Source organism: Nannobrachium achirus, assembly GCF_963921795.1.
Source record: "Nannobrachium achirus genome assembly, chromosome: 22".
NCBI classification, from domain to species: Eukaryota; Metazoa; Chordata; class Actinopteri; order Myctophiformes; family Myctophidae; genus Nannobrachium; species Nannobrachium achirus.
In genome coordinates this window covers 20,219,228-20,239,228 of record NC_137829.1, presented here as the reverse complement: position 1 = coordinate 20,239,228, position 20,001 = coordinate 20,219,228, and the positions used below count along the sequence as shown (strand labels likewise).

Genomic DNA, 20,001 nt, shown 5'->3' with positions numbered 1-20,001 from the left:
GTATAAGACGTTTATGGCGTTCAGTGAGTTAAAGAAGAGCTACAAATGTGTCAGGCTAAAGGGACAAGATAAAGATAAAACATATTGTTCTCAATTGAAGTGGATGGTAGTGTCCACACTGGACGCTACCATGTGAAGGAAGTAACATACACAACATTTTATGTCAATATGACTGCTGTGAAAAAAAATCTATTCACCACACTATGGCAGCCATTAATTGGCGTGCACGCGCGCGCGCGCACGCACACGCACGCACGCACGCACGCACGCACGCACACACACACACACACACACACACACACACACACACACACACACACACACACACACACACACACACACACACACACACACACACACACACACACACACACACACACACACACACACACACACACACACACACACACACACACAAGTCAGCAGGAGAGGATACGAGGTCATTCCCAGCTCTAGGGAGAACATGAGGCTCTTGAAGAGGTCTTCAGGCAGCTGAGGAATCTTCTCAGGGAAGATCTCACAGATGAAGGTGATGAGCTTGTAGTACTGGTTACACAGGGAGGGGAACTGGTACGGAGCAGACGACAAAACAAAACATCAGCATGCAGGGTTCCCATACATTTTAACCAATGAATTTCCAAAACTTTTCCAGAATATTTTACCCAATGTCCAGGCCTATAACAACCATTCAGCGCAATAATGAGTCTCTTCCTCCTATGTGCAATGCCCAAAGACAGGCAGTGTAGCAAAAATAAAGCATAGAATGGTTATAGAATGAGCTTGTAGATCTGTTTTTGTCACATACATTTAGGCAATCACACCCGTTTGGCAAAAAACCTCTAGTATTATGTTACATATCTTGTGCGATGTTATATATGTTTTAGAAAATATTTCAATAGCCAAAACCAAATATTCTTCCAGGACCCTTGATCAATTCCAAACTTTTTCCAGTACTGGAAAAAAAAAAAAATCTAATTTCAAAAATATTTCCAGGAACTTTATGACCGTGGGAACCCAGATCATCACTATAAAACAAGAAGGGATTTGTCAGTTCACAACGTGGCCTCACCTTGAGCAGGTCCTGGGACATGAGGGGAAGAACGATGTTGACGCCGTACAGAACCACGTCTGCTGCCGACACCGTCCGGCTGGAGGCCGGCGTACCCTGCTCCTGACCTCGGAACACCTCGTCTGGAACACACACACACACAAGCTATTTTAAAAAATTGCAGATATACAAGCTCACAGCGCAGCACCGAGTGCCACGCTGCGAGCTTGTAGATCTGCTATTTTTTTTTAATCGTGAACATTAATTTTGTGCAGGTTTTTTGAAAAACCTATGCTTCTATTTCAGTGATAGAAAATCATTGACATAGAAACACACACACACACACACACACACACACACACACACACACACACACACACACACACACACACACACACACACACACACACACACACACACACACACACACACACACACACACACACACACACACACACGCTAGCAGTTTAACTGAATAGTTAACTAACAAAACCTCAGACCGACGCTACACTGTGCTTTGTTGTAGACTAAACTTCAGCATGGTGCAGTAATAAAGCAGTGGCAATGCACCTACAGCAGATATACAGCTGGGGGCGCTGTGGGTAGTTAACAAGTCACAGCTTTTGAATTTTGAAAAGAAAACATTTTAAAATAATTAAAATAGCTGATCTACAAGCTCTAACGATGTAAATCGACTATTTCCACCATTTTAAAATGTTTTTCAAAATAGTAAAAAATGCAAAAAAAACAACAACATTGGTCTCTAGAGTGTTTGTGTGCAGACGCCTACCGGTGTCGCTGAAGTCGATGAACTCCTTGGACAGCAGGTTGGTGAGCAGCTCCATGATGAGCAGCAGGTCCTGGTACTGGTCCTCCTCTGCCGTGGCGTCCGTCCGCTTCCGGCCCAGGTTGTTCTTAGAGTAGACCTGCAGCAGGGTCAGGCACGCCTCGTACAGCTTCATAGATTTAGTCTGCAGGACAGAGAGAACATGAGACAACATGAGATGATACAGCTTTCCAGATAGGGATGGGTATTGGCATGAACCTCACGATGCGATACGTATCACGATACTTGGGTCATGATGCGATTGTATCACAATATATTGCGATGTGATATACATATTGTGATATATTGCGATATTCAACAGAATAAAAAAAAAAAAAAGAAATACAACTTGCCATGTACCACCTGGGTAGTCTAATAATATGCATGTACATCACCTTATATTGTTAACTCAATGGACAAATTGAGTCAAAACCATTTCGATTCCATTAAAACTTTCCATTTTCATTTATTGAACAGCAGCGGAGTGTCAGGACTGGACTTTTCTTTTTTTGGTTCATTTTTCTCCAAAAGTATTGCAATGCTACAGCCTAAAGTACCCTTAAGTATCGATACAGTATTGGGAAATAAAATATCGCAATATATTGACATATTGATTATATCGCCCATCCCTTCCCAGACTTACAGTACAGTATAGTAGATGACATGAAACAACTCGTGTGGCGTCACGGGCGTACACGTCCGCATTTCTAGAAAAATACCAATAGGATACGGTTTCCCTTCTACCTTGAATTGTGATATCCACGCATCATGACAATGGGATTTTGTTTCCCTTTAAAACCGCAAACATGTAGAGCACCACATGGTACGTACCTCGCCCAGGTAACAGATCTGTTTGTGCGCCACCTCCACAAACACCTCGATAATGAGGTTGATGGTCTCTGGACTGTTGTGGTACACCTGGACAACAAGAGCACAAGTTAGAGAGAGGTGTACGCAATCAAATTAATTTCCATTTTATATACAACTCTGTAGTTGGCTAGCCCAAGATGGAGCTAATCTTGCAAACTGCTGGACCGATCAGCACCACATTTCTTGTTTTTTTCCCCCACATTTCATACTTTAAACAAATATTTAACTTTAATATTATAATGGAAGGAATCGGGCCCAAATTCAGGGTCATACATCATAGACATGACAGGCAGGCCACAAGAAGACTGATATCCACAAAGTTACCACACAATCAGATCCATATGATTTTTGATGGAAGACGGTATGCCTTTCTATAAAGGTATTGCCCCTGCCCGCTGTAGGAAGAAAAGCTCTAAGGCCGGCTTTACACTGCAGTCAAATCCAGCCCAAATCCGATTTGATGTCAAATCTGATCTTTTGGCCAGAGTTTTCACACAGCATTTTGCAAGTGACACAGATCTGATCTGTGCGTTCAGACAGCGTTAGCCCAAAGCTGCCCTGCAGCGACATGTATGCTTTGGTTACCGTGGTAACGACGTAGGCGTCATGACGTTACGTCACTACGTCGACGCTGGTTGATTACGTTCCGATTACGTTCAGGAAATGCGACATAATAGACCATAGTAAACACACGTTAATATTGTTTTTCTCTCTTCTTTTCTTTACTTTTGTGTTTCGTTCTTCTCTCTCGTTTTCACTGTTTAGCTCACGTGTTTTCTCTCTCCTATTTTGTTTTTCTCATGTGCTCAGTGCACTGTAATCAAATAGTAAATACTCGCGCTCTGTAATGATGTAATTTATAGCCGCGCTCAGGTCGCGCTGCTCGCGCAGCAAGTGACGCTTGGCCAGTTTGATGTGACTTGAATGTGACCTGCATATAACATAATGGGGTGGATGTGGTTGTTGCTTTCAGACTGAGTCAGATGTCCTCAGATCCGATATGGATCGGATTTGAAACTACCTCTGGATGTGGTTTTTCAAAATCGGATTTCATGTGACCTTTAGACTATTTAAAAAAAATCGGATTCCACTTTTGAAGTGACTCAGATCTGATTCAGGCTAGATTTCAGTGTCAGTGTAAAGCCGGCCTTTATCTAGATGGTGTTGGTGACATGACACTAGCTGTTACCCCTCACTGTCTCAATGTGTGGTCTGCACAGAATAAAGCAAAATAAAATGTCATGACTTAAAATGTTACAGTATTTTCAGGTATTTTCATTATTCTAAACCCATGTTGCTGCTCTGGCCAACCAGTTGAAGAAATCACAGATTGACCTTTGCTTTTAATCTTAAAAATCTTATCCTATGATTTTGTAACCCATTTTTCACCCATTGCCAATTATCTAATGTAATCCTGGGCGCTACACTCTCTCTGCCAACCTGGGGAGACAACGGACAGACCTCATGCTTCCTTCTATACACGAGGAGTCCAAGTCTCTTCTTTTCACCTGACAGGGCGGAGTTTCTCCGGCTGGACGTATTGTAGCACTGTTACGGCCAGTGGTCGTATTATTATGATTATTATTTGGTATTATGATTCCATTATTATTCTTATTTGTGTTTGGACTTTGTATAATGGAATTCATTTAGAGTTATGGTGGGTTGGAATGTATATATGATTTGAGGCTTGTATGAAAATGTACTTCTTTCTATTATCAAGGTGGTGAATGGAGACTGGCTGTGGAGTGAATGCAGAGTGCAGAGTTGAGTTGTGGTGCCATGCATGAGCTTGAGGTGGTTATTGAATGAGTGAGCAGATTGCCAGGTCCGGCCCTCAGACCTGCCCATGCCAGTCCCATTCGCCGATACCTGTTGACGCCCAGGCCAGGATTGGCCATCCTGATGAGGCTGTTTCTACAAAAGTGCCATTCTGAGCTAACAGCAGGGAAGGACAGACGGCTTGTTTGCAGCAGAGGCTCGATTCCTCTCTCCTTCGAACCCATTGCCTTTACTTTTGCTTTAGTTTGTTTCGTTGCCTTGGCCTGTGTTGATTGTTGTAAGTTCCAGTACATACTTTTGCCTACTTTCGTTATTAGTTCATCTTCAGTGTATTTTGACTTAGTTTTCTCCAGCCCTCCCAACCTCTGTTGTTTAGTATTGTTATTCATTCCTTATTGTTCCACTTTTGTGTTGTCACAATGTAGGGGTGTTTGGTCTTTTGTTTTGGTCCCCTTTCTTTTTGTAAAGTTATTTAGATAGGTAAGTTAGGGTTAAGTATTTGTATCTTTATTTTTGTTAGGGGTTTCAGATTAGGGATATTTTCTTTTCAGTGTAGTGGTTTTTCTCAAATGTAAACCAGCACCTCGAAGCCTTTTCTCAACACTTGAAAAAAAGCATAAAAATAGAGATTTTGTCTCTGAAAAAATAATAATAAAAGAAACCTTTTTTGGAAAGTCGTTGTCCTGTCCATTTATGTTGCTTCTCCCGTCCCTAGCGGGTCAGTCGTAACATAAATTGGGGGCTCGTGTCCGGTCTTTTCGAACCTGGTTAATTCCAATACTTTTTGCGACTTTTTTTTCTCGGTCTCGGGTAAAAATTGTCCTTATTTGGAATTAATTTGCAGCTTGATTCATAGTATCCCTTAGTCTGGTCCTTATTTCGTTAAGTAGGCTTATCTTTGTACTTTTGGTTACTTCTGGTTACTTCTGTTTCATTCGTATTGATTTAAAGGTTAATGGGTTCTATTTCTCGATTTGGTGCGTAGATCTTGATGTTGTCTGGCGGATTTATTCTGTTGCACGGGGTTTGTATTCTATTTCTAGTCATGGCTAGTTTGGCTTCAGGTGAGCCGGTGGATGAGCCGGATGAGGTGCATTATTTCCCGAGTTCTCCCACTATAACTAAGTTGGATGAGTGCACGAAGCCGGAGCTGCTTCTGATCGCTAAAGTATTCAAGGCTGATGTTAATGCTGGTGCGAATAAGGCTGAAATTAAACAGTCTGTGGTGGATAAATTAATTGAGAAAGGTATAATCGATGGGGTGTCTGAGCCGGCGGTGATTCCATCTGTGCGCCCAAGGGCGCATAGCGGCCAGGGGGTAGACGAGGCTGCGGCTTCACCCCCTGGCTACGGTACTAAAGTTTCACCGACGACTCCTAACAAACTGTCTGAGGGTGACCCAGGGGGTCTCGAGCTGGCTCTCCGCCTCCGAGAGGTGGAACTTCAAATGAAAACCCAAGAAGTTGAGCTGTTGCGTTTGCGCAACAGAGCCGTGGAGCTCGATAGGTTGCCTAACCCTCATCGTCCTACGACAGTAACTACACCACCAGGTACGTCAACACCTTCTCAGTCAGCCACTGTCAGTGCCTTTGACATTACGAAGCACCTTGCATTAGTTCCTCACTTTAGAGAGGCTGAGATTGACTCATATTTCGATGCGTTTGAGCGCATTGCAACCATTGTTAAATGGCCTCAAGATGTGTGGAGTCTGTTGTTGCAAACCAAGTTAGTGGGAAAAGCTCGGGAAGTTTGCGCAGCCTTGTCTATGGCCGAGAGCCTTGATTATGCCACAGTTAAGGAGACAATTCTCCGTGCCTATGAGCTTGTCCCCGAGGCATATCGCCAGCGGTTCCGATCCTGTGAGAAATCTGCAAATCAGACTCACGGGGAATTTGCCAGAGAAAAAGCTGTGCTATTTGATAAATGGTGTTCCGCCAGTAACGTTAAGTCTATGCACCTAATGCGAGAATTGGTCCTCTTAGAGGAATTTAAATCCTGTCTTCCTGATCGTGTGGTTCTCTACTTAAATGAACAAAAAGTAGATACTTTGGCTCAAGCTGCAGTGCGCGCTGACGAATTCATGCTGACTCACAAATCTGTGTTTCCTTCTCCCTCTGCGCGCCGTGACCCTGTGGGCGGCAAGGGGGGAAAGAAGTTTTCTGTGTTAAGAAACCCACCTCAGTCTGATAGTAATGGTAATAGTGGCTCCTCAGAGAGTCGGGAATGTTTCTATTGCCACGAAAAGGGTCATGTGATTAAGCATTGTTCTGCTCTAAAACGCAAGGAAAATTCAGGCTCAGCTAAACCAAAAACTGTGGGGTTTATTAAATCCATTTCTCCTCCGCGTTCGCCTGTAACAGGTGAAATGGAGGAATGTTTTGGCCCGTTTCTCACCAAAGGTTCAGTGTCCCTGTCAGGTCAGGAGGGTGATCAGGTACCGATCACTATACTACGTGACACGGGGGCGTCACAGTCTCTCATTTTGAATAATGTGCTGCCTTTCTCTGAGAAGTCGTTTTGTGGTTCAGATGCCCTTGTGTTGGGAGTAGAGATGAATTCACTGCGTGCTCCACTGCATAGTGTATTTTTGCGCTCGCCTCTGGTTACTGGTTTTGTGCAGGTGGGTACTCGTGAATGCTTACCAGTCGGCGGCGTATCGTTGATTCTTGGCAACGACTTGGCTGGTGAAAAGGTTTTCCCCACGCCAAGGGTGGTTGAGAATCCTGTGATCGATTTGGATCAGTCTGTTATGGGCACCTCGGCTCTTTTCCCTGCTTGCGCTGTGACCCGTGCACAAGCTCGGAAGGGCTACGATAATGTGACTTTGAACGACACATTTATGTGTTCTGACTCACCGGTGACTCGCTCTGACATTAAGCCTAAGAAAAAGGTAGATGATGTACTGCCCATAAAGACTGACTTTGTGTTCGATGTTAACAAGGATGCTTTTGTTTCTGCACAGCAAAATGATCCATCTCTCTCTGTCTGCTGGGGGGGCGCTCGTGCGCAGGACGCGCCGAGCGCGTACAGTGTGGAGGATGGCATTTTGGTGCGCACTTGGTTCCCGCCTGGTGTTGGTGATCTTGGCTGGAATTCGATTAAGCAGGTGATTGTTCCGCAACCATTTCGTTCCCAAATTCTAAGTCTCGCCCATGACAGTGTTTCTGGTCACCTAGGTGTACGAAAAACGTACCATCGCATTATGCGTTACTTTTGGTGGCCTGGGCTTAAATCTGATGTGTCAAAATTTTGCCGCACCTGTCATGTTTGTCAAATGATGGGTAAACCTAACCAGGTTATCCCTCCTGCTCCTTTAGTGCCTATTCCGGCAATTGGAGAACCATTCGAACATATCATTATTGACTGTGTGGGTCCACTCCCTAAGACTAAGTCTGGTTATCAGTATTTGCTGACTATAATGTGCGCTGCCACTCGTTACCCTGAGGCAATTCCATTGCGCACATTAAAGGCCAAATACGTGATAAATGCTCTTGTTAATTTTTTCTCTATCTTTGGCCTACCGATTTCCTGCCAATCTGACAGAGGCAGCAATTTCACCTCAAAGGTGTTTAAGCAGGCCATGGCGTCCTTGTCCATCAAACGCAAACTGTCTTCCGCTTTTCATCCTGAGTCCCAAGGTGTTTTGGAGAGATTCCATTCCACTCTTAAATCGACAATGAAAAAGTACTGTGCAGAGACTGGCAGAGAATGGGATGTGGGTCTACCTTTTTTGCTTATGGCAGTCAGAGAGAGTGTTCAAGAGTCACTTGGTTTTTCCCCTAATGAGCTTGTGTTTGGGCATAGTGTACGTGGTCCTCTCCGGGTGCTCCGTGACCGATTGCTGTTAAATCCAAATGTTCCCGCCTCGAATGTGTTGGATTATGTGTCTGCGTTTAGAGAGCGCCTGCACAAGGCCCGTGATTTTGCCCGCAGTGCATTGGCTGAGTCACAGGGGAAAATGAAAGAGCGATATGATCGCAAATCTGTTAAACGTGAGTTTCAAGTGGGTGACAGGGTGCTGCTTTTGCTCCCTATGCTCACTACTTCTCTGCATGCTAAATTCTGTGGTCCATATGTTGTCGAGAAAAAACTGAGTGACACGGATTATGTTATTGGGACCCCAGACCGCCGTAGAAAGACTAGAGTGTGCCACATTAATATGCTCAAGCCATATTTCGTTCGCTCTGAGAGTGTTACGCCTCCAGTTTCACCTGCCCCCGTAGCTTCTGTTGTGTCCGTTGCACCTTCACTTTATTCCCCAGAAAGTGATGGTTTGCATCCTAAGGGCTCTTCTGGCTCTAGTTTGCGAAACTCTGAAATTCTGAAAAATCTGCCTTATCATTTGCAGCACTTGGATTTATTGGCTCAGGCAGACATTGGTGCTTTGATTAAAAATAATCCTACTCTCTTCTCAGATGTACCATCCCGCACTACGGTCCTCTCCCATGATGTGGACGTAGGTGAGAGTTCTCCTATTAAGCAGCATGCTTATAGGGTAAATCCCACTAAACGCTCTTTGTTTAAGAAAGAGGTGGATTATTTGCTGGAAAATGGGCTGGCCATTCCCAGTTCTAGTCCCTGGAGCTCTCCATGTTTGCTTGTGCCAAAATCTGACGGCAGTCAGCGCTTCTGTACAGATTACAGGAAAGTAAATGGTGTTACTAAGCCTGATTCGTATCCTCTACCTCGTATGGAGGACTGTGTAGACCGCGTTGGTGCTGCTAAATTTGTTACGAAGCTCGATCTGCTTAAAGGATATTGGCAGGTCCCTTTAACTGATCGTGCTTCAGGGAGTTCCGACAAGATGGCGACCGAGTAGGACGCGTTTGTTGAGCTCTGTGGAGGTGCATAGTTTTCACATTTTTTAAGCCCATTTTTTACTGCCTTTATAGTTCTTTTGAGACTTTAAACGCCCAAAACACTGGTGAGCGTCTGTTTTTGCAGTTGTTTCGTGTTTCATGCCGAATACGATTAACACGAGGTCGAGGAGTACCAGGTCTCCGACCGCAAACGCCGACAACATGGCCGGCGCAATGCAGGGCGACGCTGACGCTCCGGTTACAAAGAGCATGCTGCGCGAGGTCCTCAAGGAATCACTGAAAGAGTTTATGGATGGTTTTATTCAACCCATGATGCTTGGCTTGGAGAAGAAATTACTGAAGAAGATTGATGACTTCGGAAAGGAGCTGCGTCCTGCAGTCGCCACGCTGAACACGACCGTGGCTGAACAGGGGGAGGCCATTGAGAACTTTGGTTCCTCCATGGACAGTTTGCAGATGTGTATCACTGAATTGGAGAGAAGATGTGCTAATCTGGAGGAGAAGCTCGTCATAGCAGAAGACCGGAGTCGTAGGAACAACATAAGAGTGATTGGGATCTCTCCTGGGCTAGAAAAGGCTGACCCAGTGGCCTTTATCCAGTCTTTTTTGCAGAAAACATTCCCCGACGAGTTTCCCGACTCCCCCCCGGAGGTGGATCGTGCTCATCGGACCGGCAATCCACGTTCTGATAAGCCAAGGGCTTTCCTGGCAAGGATCCATTTTTTCCGGGTAAAGGAACGCATACTCCAGCTCTCCAGGAAAGCAGGCCAACTGACATACAATGGCAAAAAGGTGTATATTTTCCCCGACTGGTCTGCTGAAACATCAAAGAGAAGGGCAGCTTTCGGGCCAGTAAAGGAATTCCTACGTTCCATCACCGCGGAAGGGGTTAAATACGGAATAAGGCACCCGAGCAAATTCTGGATAACCGTGGATGAGGCGACTTCTACTTTCAACTCACCCAAGGAAGCTCTGGCCTTTTGCAAGGATAAGTTCAAGACTCCAGGTGCTGCGGACGAGACTCTAGCTACGCAGGATGATGAGACGACAGTTACAGAGAACTAACTTTTACCAGGGACACTTTTGCTTTCGTGATCGCGTGCTTTCAAACACATTCTGCCGATGTGATATCCTTTTGCCTTTAATGGACTGTTGGTAAGCTGGCTGGGACTTTGGAGATGACTTTTACGCAGCGTCTTTCTTTCCTCACTCTCTCCTCCTCCTCCTCCCCAAAGGGTGAGTTGTTAATGTAAGCCTACTTATTGTTTTGGACTCATCATCTGACTTGACGTTGTGTTTTCAAGTGTTTCGTTTCATAATACCTATTTTATTTGTTTTATTTTTTAACAAGATCTGTAAGCAGATGGGTGTTACTCGTTTTAATTTAGGTTACCGCAAGGAGAGAGGATTTAGGGCTGCTAAAGCTATAAGCATAATTCACTGTCTTTTTTGTTTGAATATAATGGACATTGTTCTTGTTATTATTGTATTCCTTTTCTTTGCTCTTATTGAGCGTTGTGCTGCTTACTATATAGGTCTAGAGGGTTTTATCTCTCTCTGTTAGGCTTTGTCTAACGTATTCCGTGTCGCGGTTCGGACGGAGCCTGCTCTCTCTATCGTCTTCCCTCTATGTCTCTCTATCTATCTCGGCTTTCCCTCTCTCTCTCTCTCTCTCTCTCTCTCTCTCTCTCTCTCTCTCTGGCTCTCTCTCTCGCTGTGTGTGTGTGTGTGTGTGTGTGTGTGTGTGTGTGTGTGTGTGTGTGTCTTTCTCTCTCTCTCTCTCTCTCTCTCTCTCTCTCTCTTTCTGTTAGGTAATGGCGGCTATGTTGGTTGTTAGTTTATGGTTCGTTTATGCCGCCTAAAACGCTACTTTTTCGGGTAGGAGGGCGAGACTGGGCTTTGGCCTTTGTATTGAGTAATGTAGCCTACTGTTTAAGGTGAAACAGATATAAATAATATGGTCTAAATTGTGAAGGCTCCGCGGTTCCAGAGACCACTCGCTCTCCCGCCCTTTCTCTATGTCTCTCTACCTATCTCTGCTTCTCTTCTCTCTCTCTCTCTCTCTCTCTCTCTCTCTCTCTCTCCCTGGCTCATTGACTCGTTCTTTTTTTCCCTTTTTTTTTTCTAATCTCAATAGCTGGCGGATGTACGATCTCGTGGCGCGTTGGCTCTACGTGCTTGTGGATCCGCTGTCTGGGGGGGGGGGGGGGGGGGGGTAGTTATTTACCTACTTTACTTGTTAAAATGTTAATTTACTTGTTAAAATGTTAATTTCTTGATGGGGGGAGAGGGGAGCTCTGTATTGGGATATTTATTTTGTAGTCGTGATTGGGTAGGTTCACTGTTTGAAGTATGGTAGTTTACTGTTTAAGACGGAAACAGACTTAACTAATATGATTGACATTTATCTAAGTTTGCACTGGCCTTTTGGGCATGTACAGGGAGCTGTATATGGCGCAGTATGCATTATGTGTGCTGTGTTGTATATGGTTTCCTGATCATACATAACTGTGTTTTATGTAAATACTTATGTATACAGACTTTTCTTTTCTTTCCTTTTTTTCCCCCTTCTAATTAGTAATTGTGGTTTGTATGCATGGATGCATGGGGGGGCTGTATGTGGCGCAGTATGCATTAACACTGTGTGTGCTTTGCTGCATATGGCCCCCCGGATGTGCTTTTAATTTCTATTTCTAACTACATATGTAAGTGCATATATTTTTATATCATATACACTGATTTCCTTTTTTATTTATTTTTATTATTAATATTATATTAGTGCCTTGTCGTGGTGACAGCCTTATTTCCACTTATCTGTCACAAGTGTTTGGTTATTTGCATTAGCGTGGCTTATAGGGCTTTATCACATTCTAAGTGGGCCTAATGCTGGACTGATTATTATTATTACAGTTGTTATAGTCCCCTCAATTTTTTTTTTTTTCCCTTTATTCTTTTCTTTTTTCTCTCCCCCTTCTTTACTAGAAATGTTAACATACCATTCTCATTTATTTAAGTGATATGAAGTGGGGAGATTGATCATAATTTGAGCTGATGGAATGTTTGAGAGCTATTCAGCCACAAGAAGGCACTTTTTTGTTGTTGTTGTTTTTACTTTGGTGATCTGTTATATATTTACATAACCACCAGAGGGCAATGTATGGTTACTTTTGGGCAGTTACTTGTTTGCACTCTCTGACAGAGTGAAATGAAGGTTGACTAATAGGTTGATGGGGTGGGGAACTGTTTTTGTGCACTCTGATGCTAATGGGGTTTTCCCCCTCAAGCTTCAATGTTATGTGTTTTTTTATGTTCGTTTGATGTTGCTTTTTCCTTTCTGTTCCTTTTGGGGTTGTTTTGTTTTTCTGTTGGGAAGGTTTGTTGTGAGGGACCAACTAGGAAATTCTAAAATGTTCTACTGTGCTTGCTGTGCGTATGGTTTGAACCACAATTATGACAGAATATAAATTTCTAAGTTTCAATGTAAGGGGAGCGAATATACCGCATAAGCGAACCAGCATTTTGGGGGTTTTGCGATCTAAATCAATTGACTTTGCATTTATACAGGAGTCTCATCTTTTAAAAGAGCATTCCAACCGATTGGCTAATAAACATTATCGTGTTTTAGCCTTTTCAGCTGCTTCTTCCAAAACCAAGGGAGTAGCCATATTGGCTAGACGTAACCTTAGGTTGGATTCTTTGGGTGATTGGTCTGACAGTGACGGGAGGATAGCTGTTGCTAAAATCCGCTTGGAGGGTAAAATGCTAGCACTAGTCTCTGTGTATGCTCCAAATGTTTTAGACAAAGAGTTTTACAAATTACTAACTAAAACCTTATTGGAACTGACGGATTTCAAAATCATTGTTGGTGCTGACTTCAATGCAACATGGCAACATAACCTAGATAGATCCACTGGGGTAGAAAGCAGAGAACAAGCACTAGCGTCTGCAGAACTACGTGCTTGGGCAAACTCAACTGGCTTACTCGACATCTGGCGTTTAATGAACCCAACGGTTAGAGATTTTTCTTTTCTGTCGGGTAGGCATGCTTCATTCTCTAGGATCGATTACGTTTTTGCCCCTGTTAGCTTGTTTCATAAAATTGCCAAGGTAGAGTTGCTCCCAATGTCACTCTCGGATCACAAGGCGGTGCTGTGTGTTGCTTCACTGAAACAGGTTATAGATAGAGCTCCTAGATGGCGGTTTAACACCACACTGCTGCGCGATGCGGCATTTGTAGCTCAGTTTCAAACTGGTTTGCGTGAATTTATAAATATCAATACAGGCTCAGTTGAGGATCCCAGAATTCTTTGGGATGCAATTAAAGGCTTTATCAGGAGTAATACAACCCTCTATGCGTCCACTCAGAGAAAATTAAGGTCAGCCAAACTGGTGGAATTGGAATCTCGGTTTTCTACTTTGGATAATTCTCTCCAAAATAACTTTGATGTTAGTACAGCAACTCAGAGGGAGCTGGTTAAGAAAGAAATTAACTCCATTCTCAAGCGCCGCTCAGAATTTCAAATGAAACGCACAAGGCAAAACTACTATTTTAATAGTGCAAGACCCAGTCACTTACTGGCTTTACGTCTTAGATCCAATGAGCATTTTGCTGATATTGTTAGTGTCAAATCAACAACGGGAGCCATGGTTACAGAACCCAAAGAGGTCAATGCCACGTTTCGTGCTTTTTATGATGAGCTCTACACCTCCGAGGTCATTCACGATGATGCAGTATGCAATAATTTTTTATCCAACATACAGTTACCAACCCTTAGCGAGGCGGATGCGGAAGCCTTAGATAGACCGCTCCATCTAGCGGAATTACAGGAAGCTGTGCTCGCAATGCGTAGGGGCAAGTCGCCTGGTTTGGATGGGATACCCCCTGAACTTTATGCCATCTTTTGGGAAGATCTAGGTCAGCTGATGCTAGACATGTTTCGATATGCAATTGAAAGTGGCTCTTTCTCCAGGGATGTGAATGTAGCTATTATATCATTATTGTTGAAGAAGAACAAGGATCCCACAGATTGCGCAAGCTATAGACCGCTTTCACTTTTGAATTCTGATCTTAAAGTTTTTGCTAAGGTGCTTGCGCGTCGCTTGCAGGGTTTTATGACCACCTTAGTACACTGTGATCAGACAGGTTTCATAGGAACTAGACTAGCCTCTGATAATGCTAGACGACTATTGCATATCATCGATAGGGCTAAGGAGCTGAGGACCCCCGCCGCAGTGTTGTCGCTCGATGCGTTGAAGGCATTTGATCGTCTGGAATGGTCTTACCTGTGGGCTGTACTAGATAAAATGGGATTTGGTGCTTCATTCATACATTTTGTTAAAGTACTTTATTCTAATCCGTCAGCGATGGTCCTAACCGGTAAGATCTGTTCGCCGCTATTCACGATTGGCAGATCTTCGAGGCAGGGTTGTCCCCTTAGTCCTCTCCTTTTCGCACTTTCACTCGAACCCTTGGCTCAGACAGTGCGTCAGTCTGCAGATATTACTCCTGTTTCGATTAACAACACACAGCATCGCATTTCCCTATATGCTGACGATATTCTACTGTTCATTGAGAATGCACCACAGTCAATTACTCATGTCCTTCAAATCTTTGATCAGTTCAGTTCCATTTCCGGCTACAAAATTAATTGGACGAAGTCAGCCCTTCTACCTCTAAATGATCAGATGAGATCTGCTATCCTGCCGCCCATAATCCCAGTAGTAAGCCAATTCAAATATCTTGGCATAGATATTTTCCCCTCTCTTCAGGCTATTGTTAAGAACAACTATGGTGACACTCTAAATAAGATTTGTCTTGATTTAGATAGATGGTCATCTTTGCCCAACTCTCTCCAAGCTCGAGTTTCAATCATAAAGATGAATGTTCTTCCTAGGGTTAACTTTGTAAGCTCTATGCTCCCTTTGCCACCACCGCCGCAATACTGGAATAAGCTTCACTCTTCGATATCTAAGTTTGTGTGGAAAGGGAAACGCCCTCGTCTTAAACTTTCTCTATTACAGCGTGCTAGAGATGATGGCGGCCTTTCATTGCCCAACTTTAAATTTTATTATTGGGCCTTCACGCTCCGCCCCCTTTTAAATTGGTTTAACCCAGCAAATAAGGTTTCTTGGAGAGAGCTTGAGGAGAGTTTAGTGCAGCCTGTTGAATTGAGAGATCTTATCTATTCAAACATAACTACACATCAATGCAAAGTTCGCTTTGGACCTATCATTTCTCATTTAGTGGCAGTATGGAGAGCAGCTGAAAAGATGTGTAAGATTGATTGTAAATGGAACTTATTTTCCCCAGTGTTCAATAATCAAAGACTTTTAATCGAGGATCGCCCCATTCGCTTTCCAAGGTGGAGGGCTAAGGGGATTCGTACATTAGGGGACTTATTTGATAGAAATGGTTTACGACCTTTTCGAGATTTGTGTGACATCTTCAATCTGCCTGGAAATACCCTTTTTTTCTACTTCCAACTGAGATTGTCCATGAGGACCTATGGGGTCCCATGGCAAGCTCCCCTTAGATTGCACCCCTTCCATGAGTTTATCTGTGATGGTAACAGAACAAGAGGTTTGGTTTCCACCCTCTATGGTTTTTTATTAGACTGTAGTTATGGGCCCCTATCTGTTGATACTGTTTGGAGGAATGATGTACCAAATTTGGACCCTGACTTTTGTTGGGACACAGTGTGGTCTAACATTAGGCTATCTTCTAGAAATCCAGACCATCAACAAATTCATTTAAATTTTGTTCATCGGACTTATTTAACTCCCCGCAGACTATGTGCTATGAGGATTTTGAATAATCCCAACTGCACTCTCTGCGCCTCAAATAGTATTGGTACCTTCCTTCACATGGTTTGGGAATGCCCAAATGTGTCGTCATTCTGGAATATGGTTGCCTCAAAACTTTCAACTATTTTTAGTATTAATATCATATCTTCTCCTTCTTTATTTTTATTAAATGACGTCTCACAGTTGCAACTAAACAATATACGCAAGCGCATCTTCTTTGCTGGATTAACGGCGGCGAAGAAGATGGTAGCTACGCGGTGGAAACCTCCTCATACGTTAACGTTTCGCCAGTGGGCCTTAACCTTTCTAGATATAGTATATTTAGAGCAGTCGATAGCAAGGTTACACGGAGCAAAAGAAGAAAACATTAATATGTGGTCGGACATTGCAGATAAGCTTAAGGCTATGATTCAAGAAATCACTATATAGTGGTAACAGCCTAGCACAGGCATGCACTATTGTACATTCCGTGTTGGTCCGGGGAAAGGGGGTGGGTGGGTTTTCTTTTCCTTTTCTTGTTTTGCTATTGTTTGTGTTTGTCTGTTAATTGCATTTTTCTTTTGATTAATGTTTTACTTTTTCTTGTTCTATTCATATGTATGTCTCTAATTTTATGTTATGGGAAATAAAAATAATTGATAACAAAAAAAAAAAACTGATCGTGCTTCAGACATCTCTGCTTTCGTTACTCCCGATGGGTTGTATCAGTATACTGTTATGCCATTCGGGCTTCGTAATGCACCCGCTACATTTCAACGGCTTATGCACAATGTGTTAAGGGGAGTTGAAAACTGTGAGGTGTATCTCGATGATGTGGTTGCCTATTCGGATACGTGGCCAGAGCATATGCACACTCTAGGGTTGATTTTCGGTAGGTTGGCGCGGGCTAACCTGACACTCAATCTGTCAAAGTGTGAATTTGGCCGTGCTACTGTCACGTATCTGGGTAAGGAGGTGGGCCAGGGTCAAGTTCGGGCCATTGATGCCAAGGTCAAGGCCATTGTTAATTACCCTGTTCCTACTAGTCGCCGTAGTCTGCGACGTTTTCTGGGTATGTCTAGTTATTACCGCGCCTTCTGTAAAAATTTCGCTGATGTAGTCGCTCCTTTAACCAGTCTAACTAGTACTAAAAGGCCCTACATCTGGTCGCCTGCTTGTCAGCATGCTTTTGAGTGTTGTAAGGCTCTTCTCTGCAGCACTCCTGTTCTGGCTGCTCCAAACTTTAAGATGCCCTTCAAGCTGGAGGTGGATGCGAGTGACAATGGAGCCGGGGCAGTTCTGCTGCAGGAGGATGTCTCAGGTATAAACCATCCCATTTGTTACTACTCCAAAAAGTTTAACACACCGCAGAGCCACTACAGTACCATAGAAAAAGAGACTTTGTCTCTGTTGCTTGCTGTACAATTTTTTGAAGTCTACGTGGGTTCTAGCCCAATGCCTGTGGTTGTTTACACTGATCATAATCCTTTGGTTTTTTTGAGACAAATGAAGAATTCGAATCAAAGACTTATGAGGTGGTCCTTACTGGTACAGGACTTTAATTTGGATATTTGCCACAAGAGAGGGGCTGATAATGTCTTGGCAGACGCCCTTTCTCGCGTGTTTTCCCCAGCCTAGAAACCTTCTTTTTGGGAGGGGGAGGTTCTCTTTAGGAGGGGGGGTGTTACGGCCAGTGGTCGTATTATTATGATTATTATTTGGTATTATGATTCCATTATTATTCTTATTTGTGTTTGGACTTTGTATAATGGAATTCATTTAGAGTTATGGTGGGTTGGAATGTATATATGATTTGAGGCTTGTATGAAAATGTACTTCTTTCTATTATCAAGGTGGTGAATGGAGACTGGCTGTGGAGTGAATGCAGAGTGCAGAGTTGAGTTGTGGTGCCATGCATGAGCTTGAGGTGGTTATTGAATGAGTGAGCAGATTGCCAGGTCCGGCCCTCAGACCTGCCCATGCCAGTCCCATTCGCCGATACCTGTTGACGCCCAGGCCAGGATTGGCCATCCTGATGAGGCTGTTTCTACAAAAGTGCCATTCTGAGCTAACAGCAGGGAAGGACAGACGGCTTGTTTGCAGCAGAGGCTCGATTCCTCTCTCCTTCGAACCCATTGCCTTTACTTTTGCTTTAGTTTGTTTCGTTGCCTTGGCCTGTGTTGATTGTTGTAAGTTCCAGTACATACTTTTGCCTACTTTCGTTATTAGTTCATCTTCAGTGTATTTTGACTTAGTTTTCTCCAGCCCTCCCAACCTCTGTTGTTTAGTATTGTTATTCATTCCTTATTGTTCCACTTTTGTGTTGTCACAATGTAGGGGTGTTTGGTCTTTTGTTTTGGTCCCCTTTCTTTTTGTAAAGTTATTTAGATAGGTAAGTTAGGGTTAAGTATTTGTATCTTTATTTTTGTTAGGGGTTTCAGATTAGGGATATTTTCTTTTCAGTGTAGTGGTTTTTCTCAAATGTAAACCAGCACCTCGAAGCCTTTTCTCAACACTTGAAAAAAAGCATAAAAATAGAGATTTTGTCTCTGAAAAAATAATAATAAAAGAAACCTTTTTTGGAAAGTCGTTGTCCTGTCCATTTATGTTGCTTCTCCCGTCCCTAGCGGGTCAGTCGTAACAAGCACGTGGAAGGAACACGTGGCCAGGGGGGGAGGCATTATAGAGACCAGGATTACGGCATGTTTTTTTGTGAGGGTACTAGGGAACAGGAACACAGGGAGAACATGCGAACTCCACACAGAAAGGCCCTTTTGCCAACCCCACCTAGGGTATGGGCAGATTGGGCACTGATGACGCAGAGGAGAGAACACAACCTCAGTGCCCATAGCGTCCCCCCCGCGCAAATCGAACCCAGGACCTTCTAGCTGTGAGGCGACAGCGCTACCGACTGTGCCACTATTATCATTATTCTAAACCTACTGTATGTTGCTGCAGTGGCCAACCAGTTGAAGAAATCACAGAATGACCTTTGCTTTTATGAATGTTTCATTCATTGTTGAATGAAACTGTGCTGGCTTCCAGGGTGCTGCTCCGTGCGTACAGTACGTACCTCCATGAGGCCGATGCAGTTGGACAGGAAGTCCATGAGGAAGGAGAAGAGCGAGGACACATTGTCGATCTGCGTGGCCTCGGCGATGCCACACAGCGCCTCCAGCGTGGCCACGATCTCCTGCTTCACCACCTCCTCCTGGCTGATCTGGGCGAAGTTCTCCTGGTTGATCAGGTTGAGGAAGCGCTGCTGTAGAGGGTGCAGCACCTAGTGGGTGGGTGGACAGGTGGAGAGAAGGCTGGATGAGGATAGAGGTAGTGTGAAGTTTGACAGAATCTTTTTATTTAGTTTCAGTCATAACCTTTTGAATACAATTTAATCTAGTTTTAGATGACTAAATCTACAGTTGATTTAGTCTACACATGGTTACTTTGGCAGGCATTAAATCGTGCCTAATGCCTGACTTATACCTAGCGATGTGCCAGAGCGTGAAACCCAGACGCAGACAAGCATAAAATGACTTGTCTTAGTTCTACTGGACATCTTGTCCAGACTGAGCCAGACTGCTGCCTCCCACAATTTTCAAATGCTTCCATCATACAGTCTAAAATCTCTGAAAATGATAAAGATATTTTAAAATGATATAACGGAAATGAACAGATGACAGTTTCCTGCCTCGGATTTCGGGAGGTGCAGTTCCAGACTCTATATAGCAATCGGATATTGTTGAATAGTTGTCTGGCTATGCAAGACAATGTATTTAGACATTGTTTTAGTCATCATAGCATCGTTTTTATTTAGTTGTCGTCAGTGAAAAAGGTAGTCGACAAACATGTTTCGTCATAGACACTGGTCCACATGA

General features: G+C 43.6%; 1 protein-coding gene across 1 annotated transcript in view; it reads right to left on the bottom strand.

The window, feature by feature from the left end:
* xpo4 (exportin 4) overlaps window positions 1–20,001 on the bottom strand; it is a 98,740-nt gene that overhangs the window by 6,877 nt on the left and 71,862 nt on the right. The window contains exons 17-21 of the mRNA XM_080753258.1: window positions 19,200–19,406; window positions 2,706–2,792; window positions 1,839–2,019; window positions 1,070–1,191; window positions 437–567 (exon numbers count right to left, since the gene is read on the bottom strand). Coding sequence (XP_080609384.1) covers window positions 437–567; window positions 1,070–1,191; window positions 1,839–2,019; window positions 2,706–2,792; window positions 19,200–19,406 — 728 coding nt within the window. The remainder of the gene's footprint in view (window positions 1–436; window positions 568–1,069; window positions 1,192–1,838; window positions 2,020–2,705; window positions 2,793–19,199; window positions 19,407–20,001) is intronic.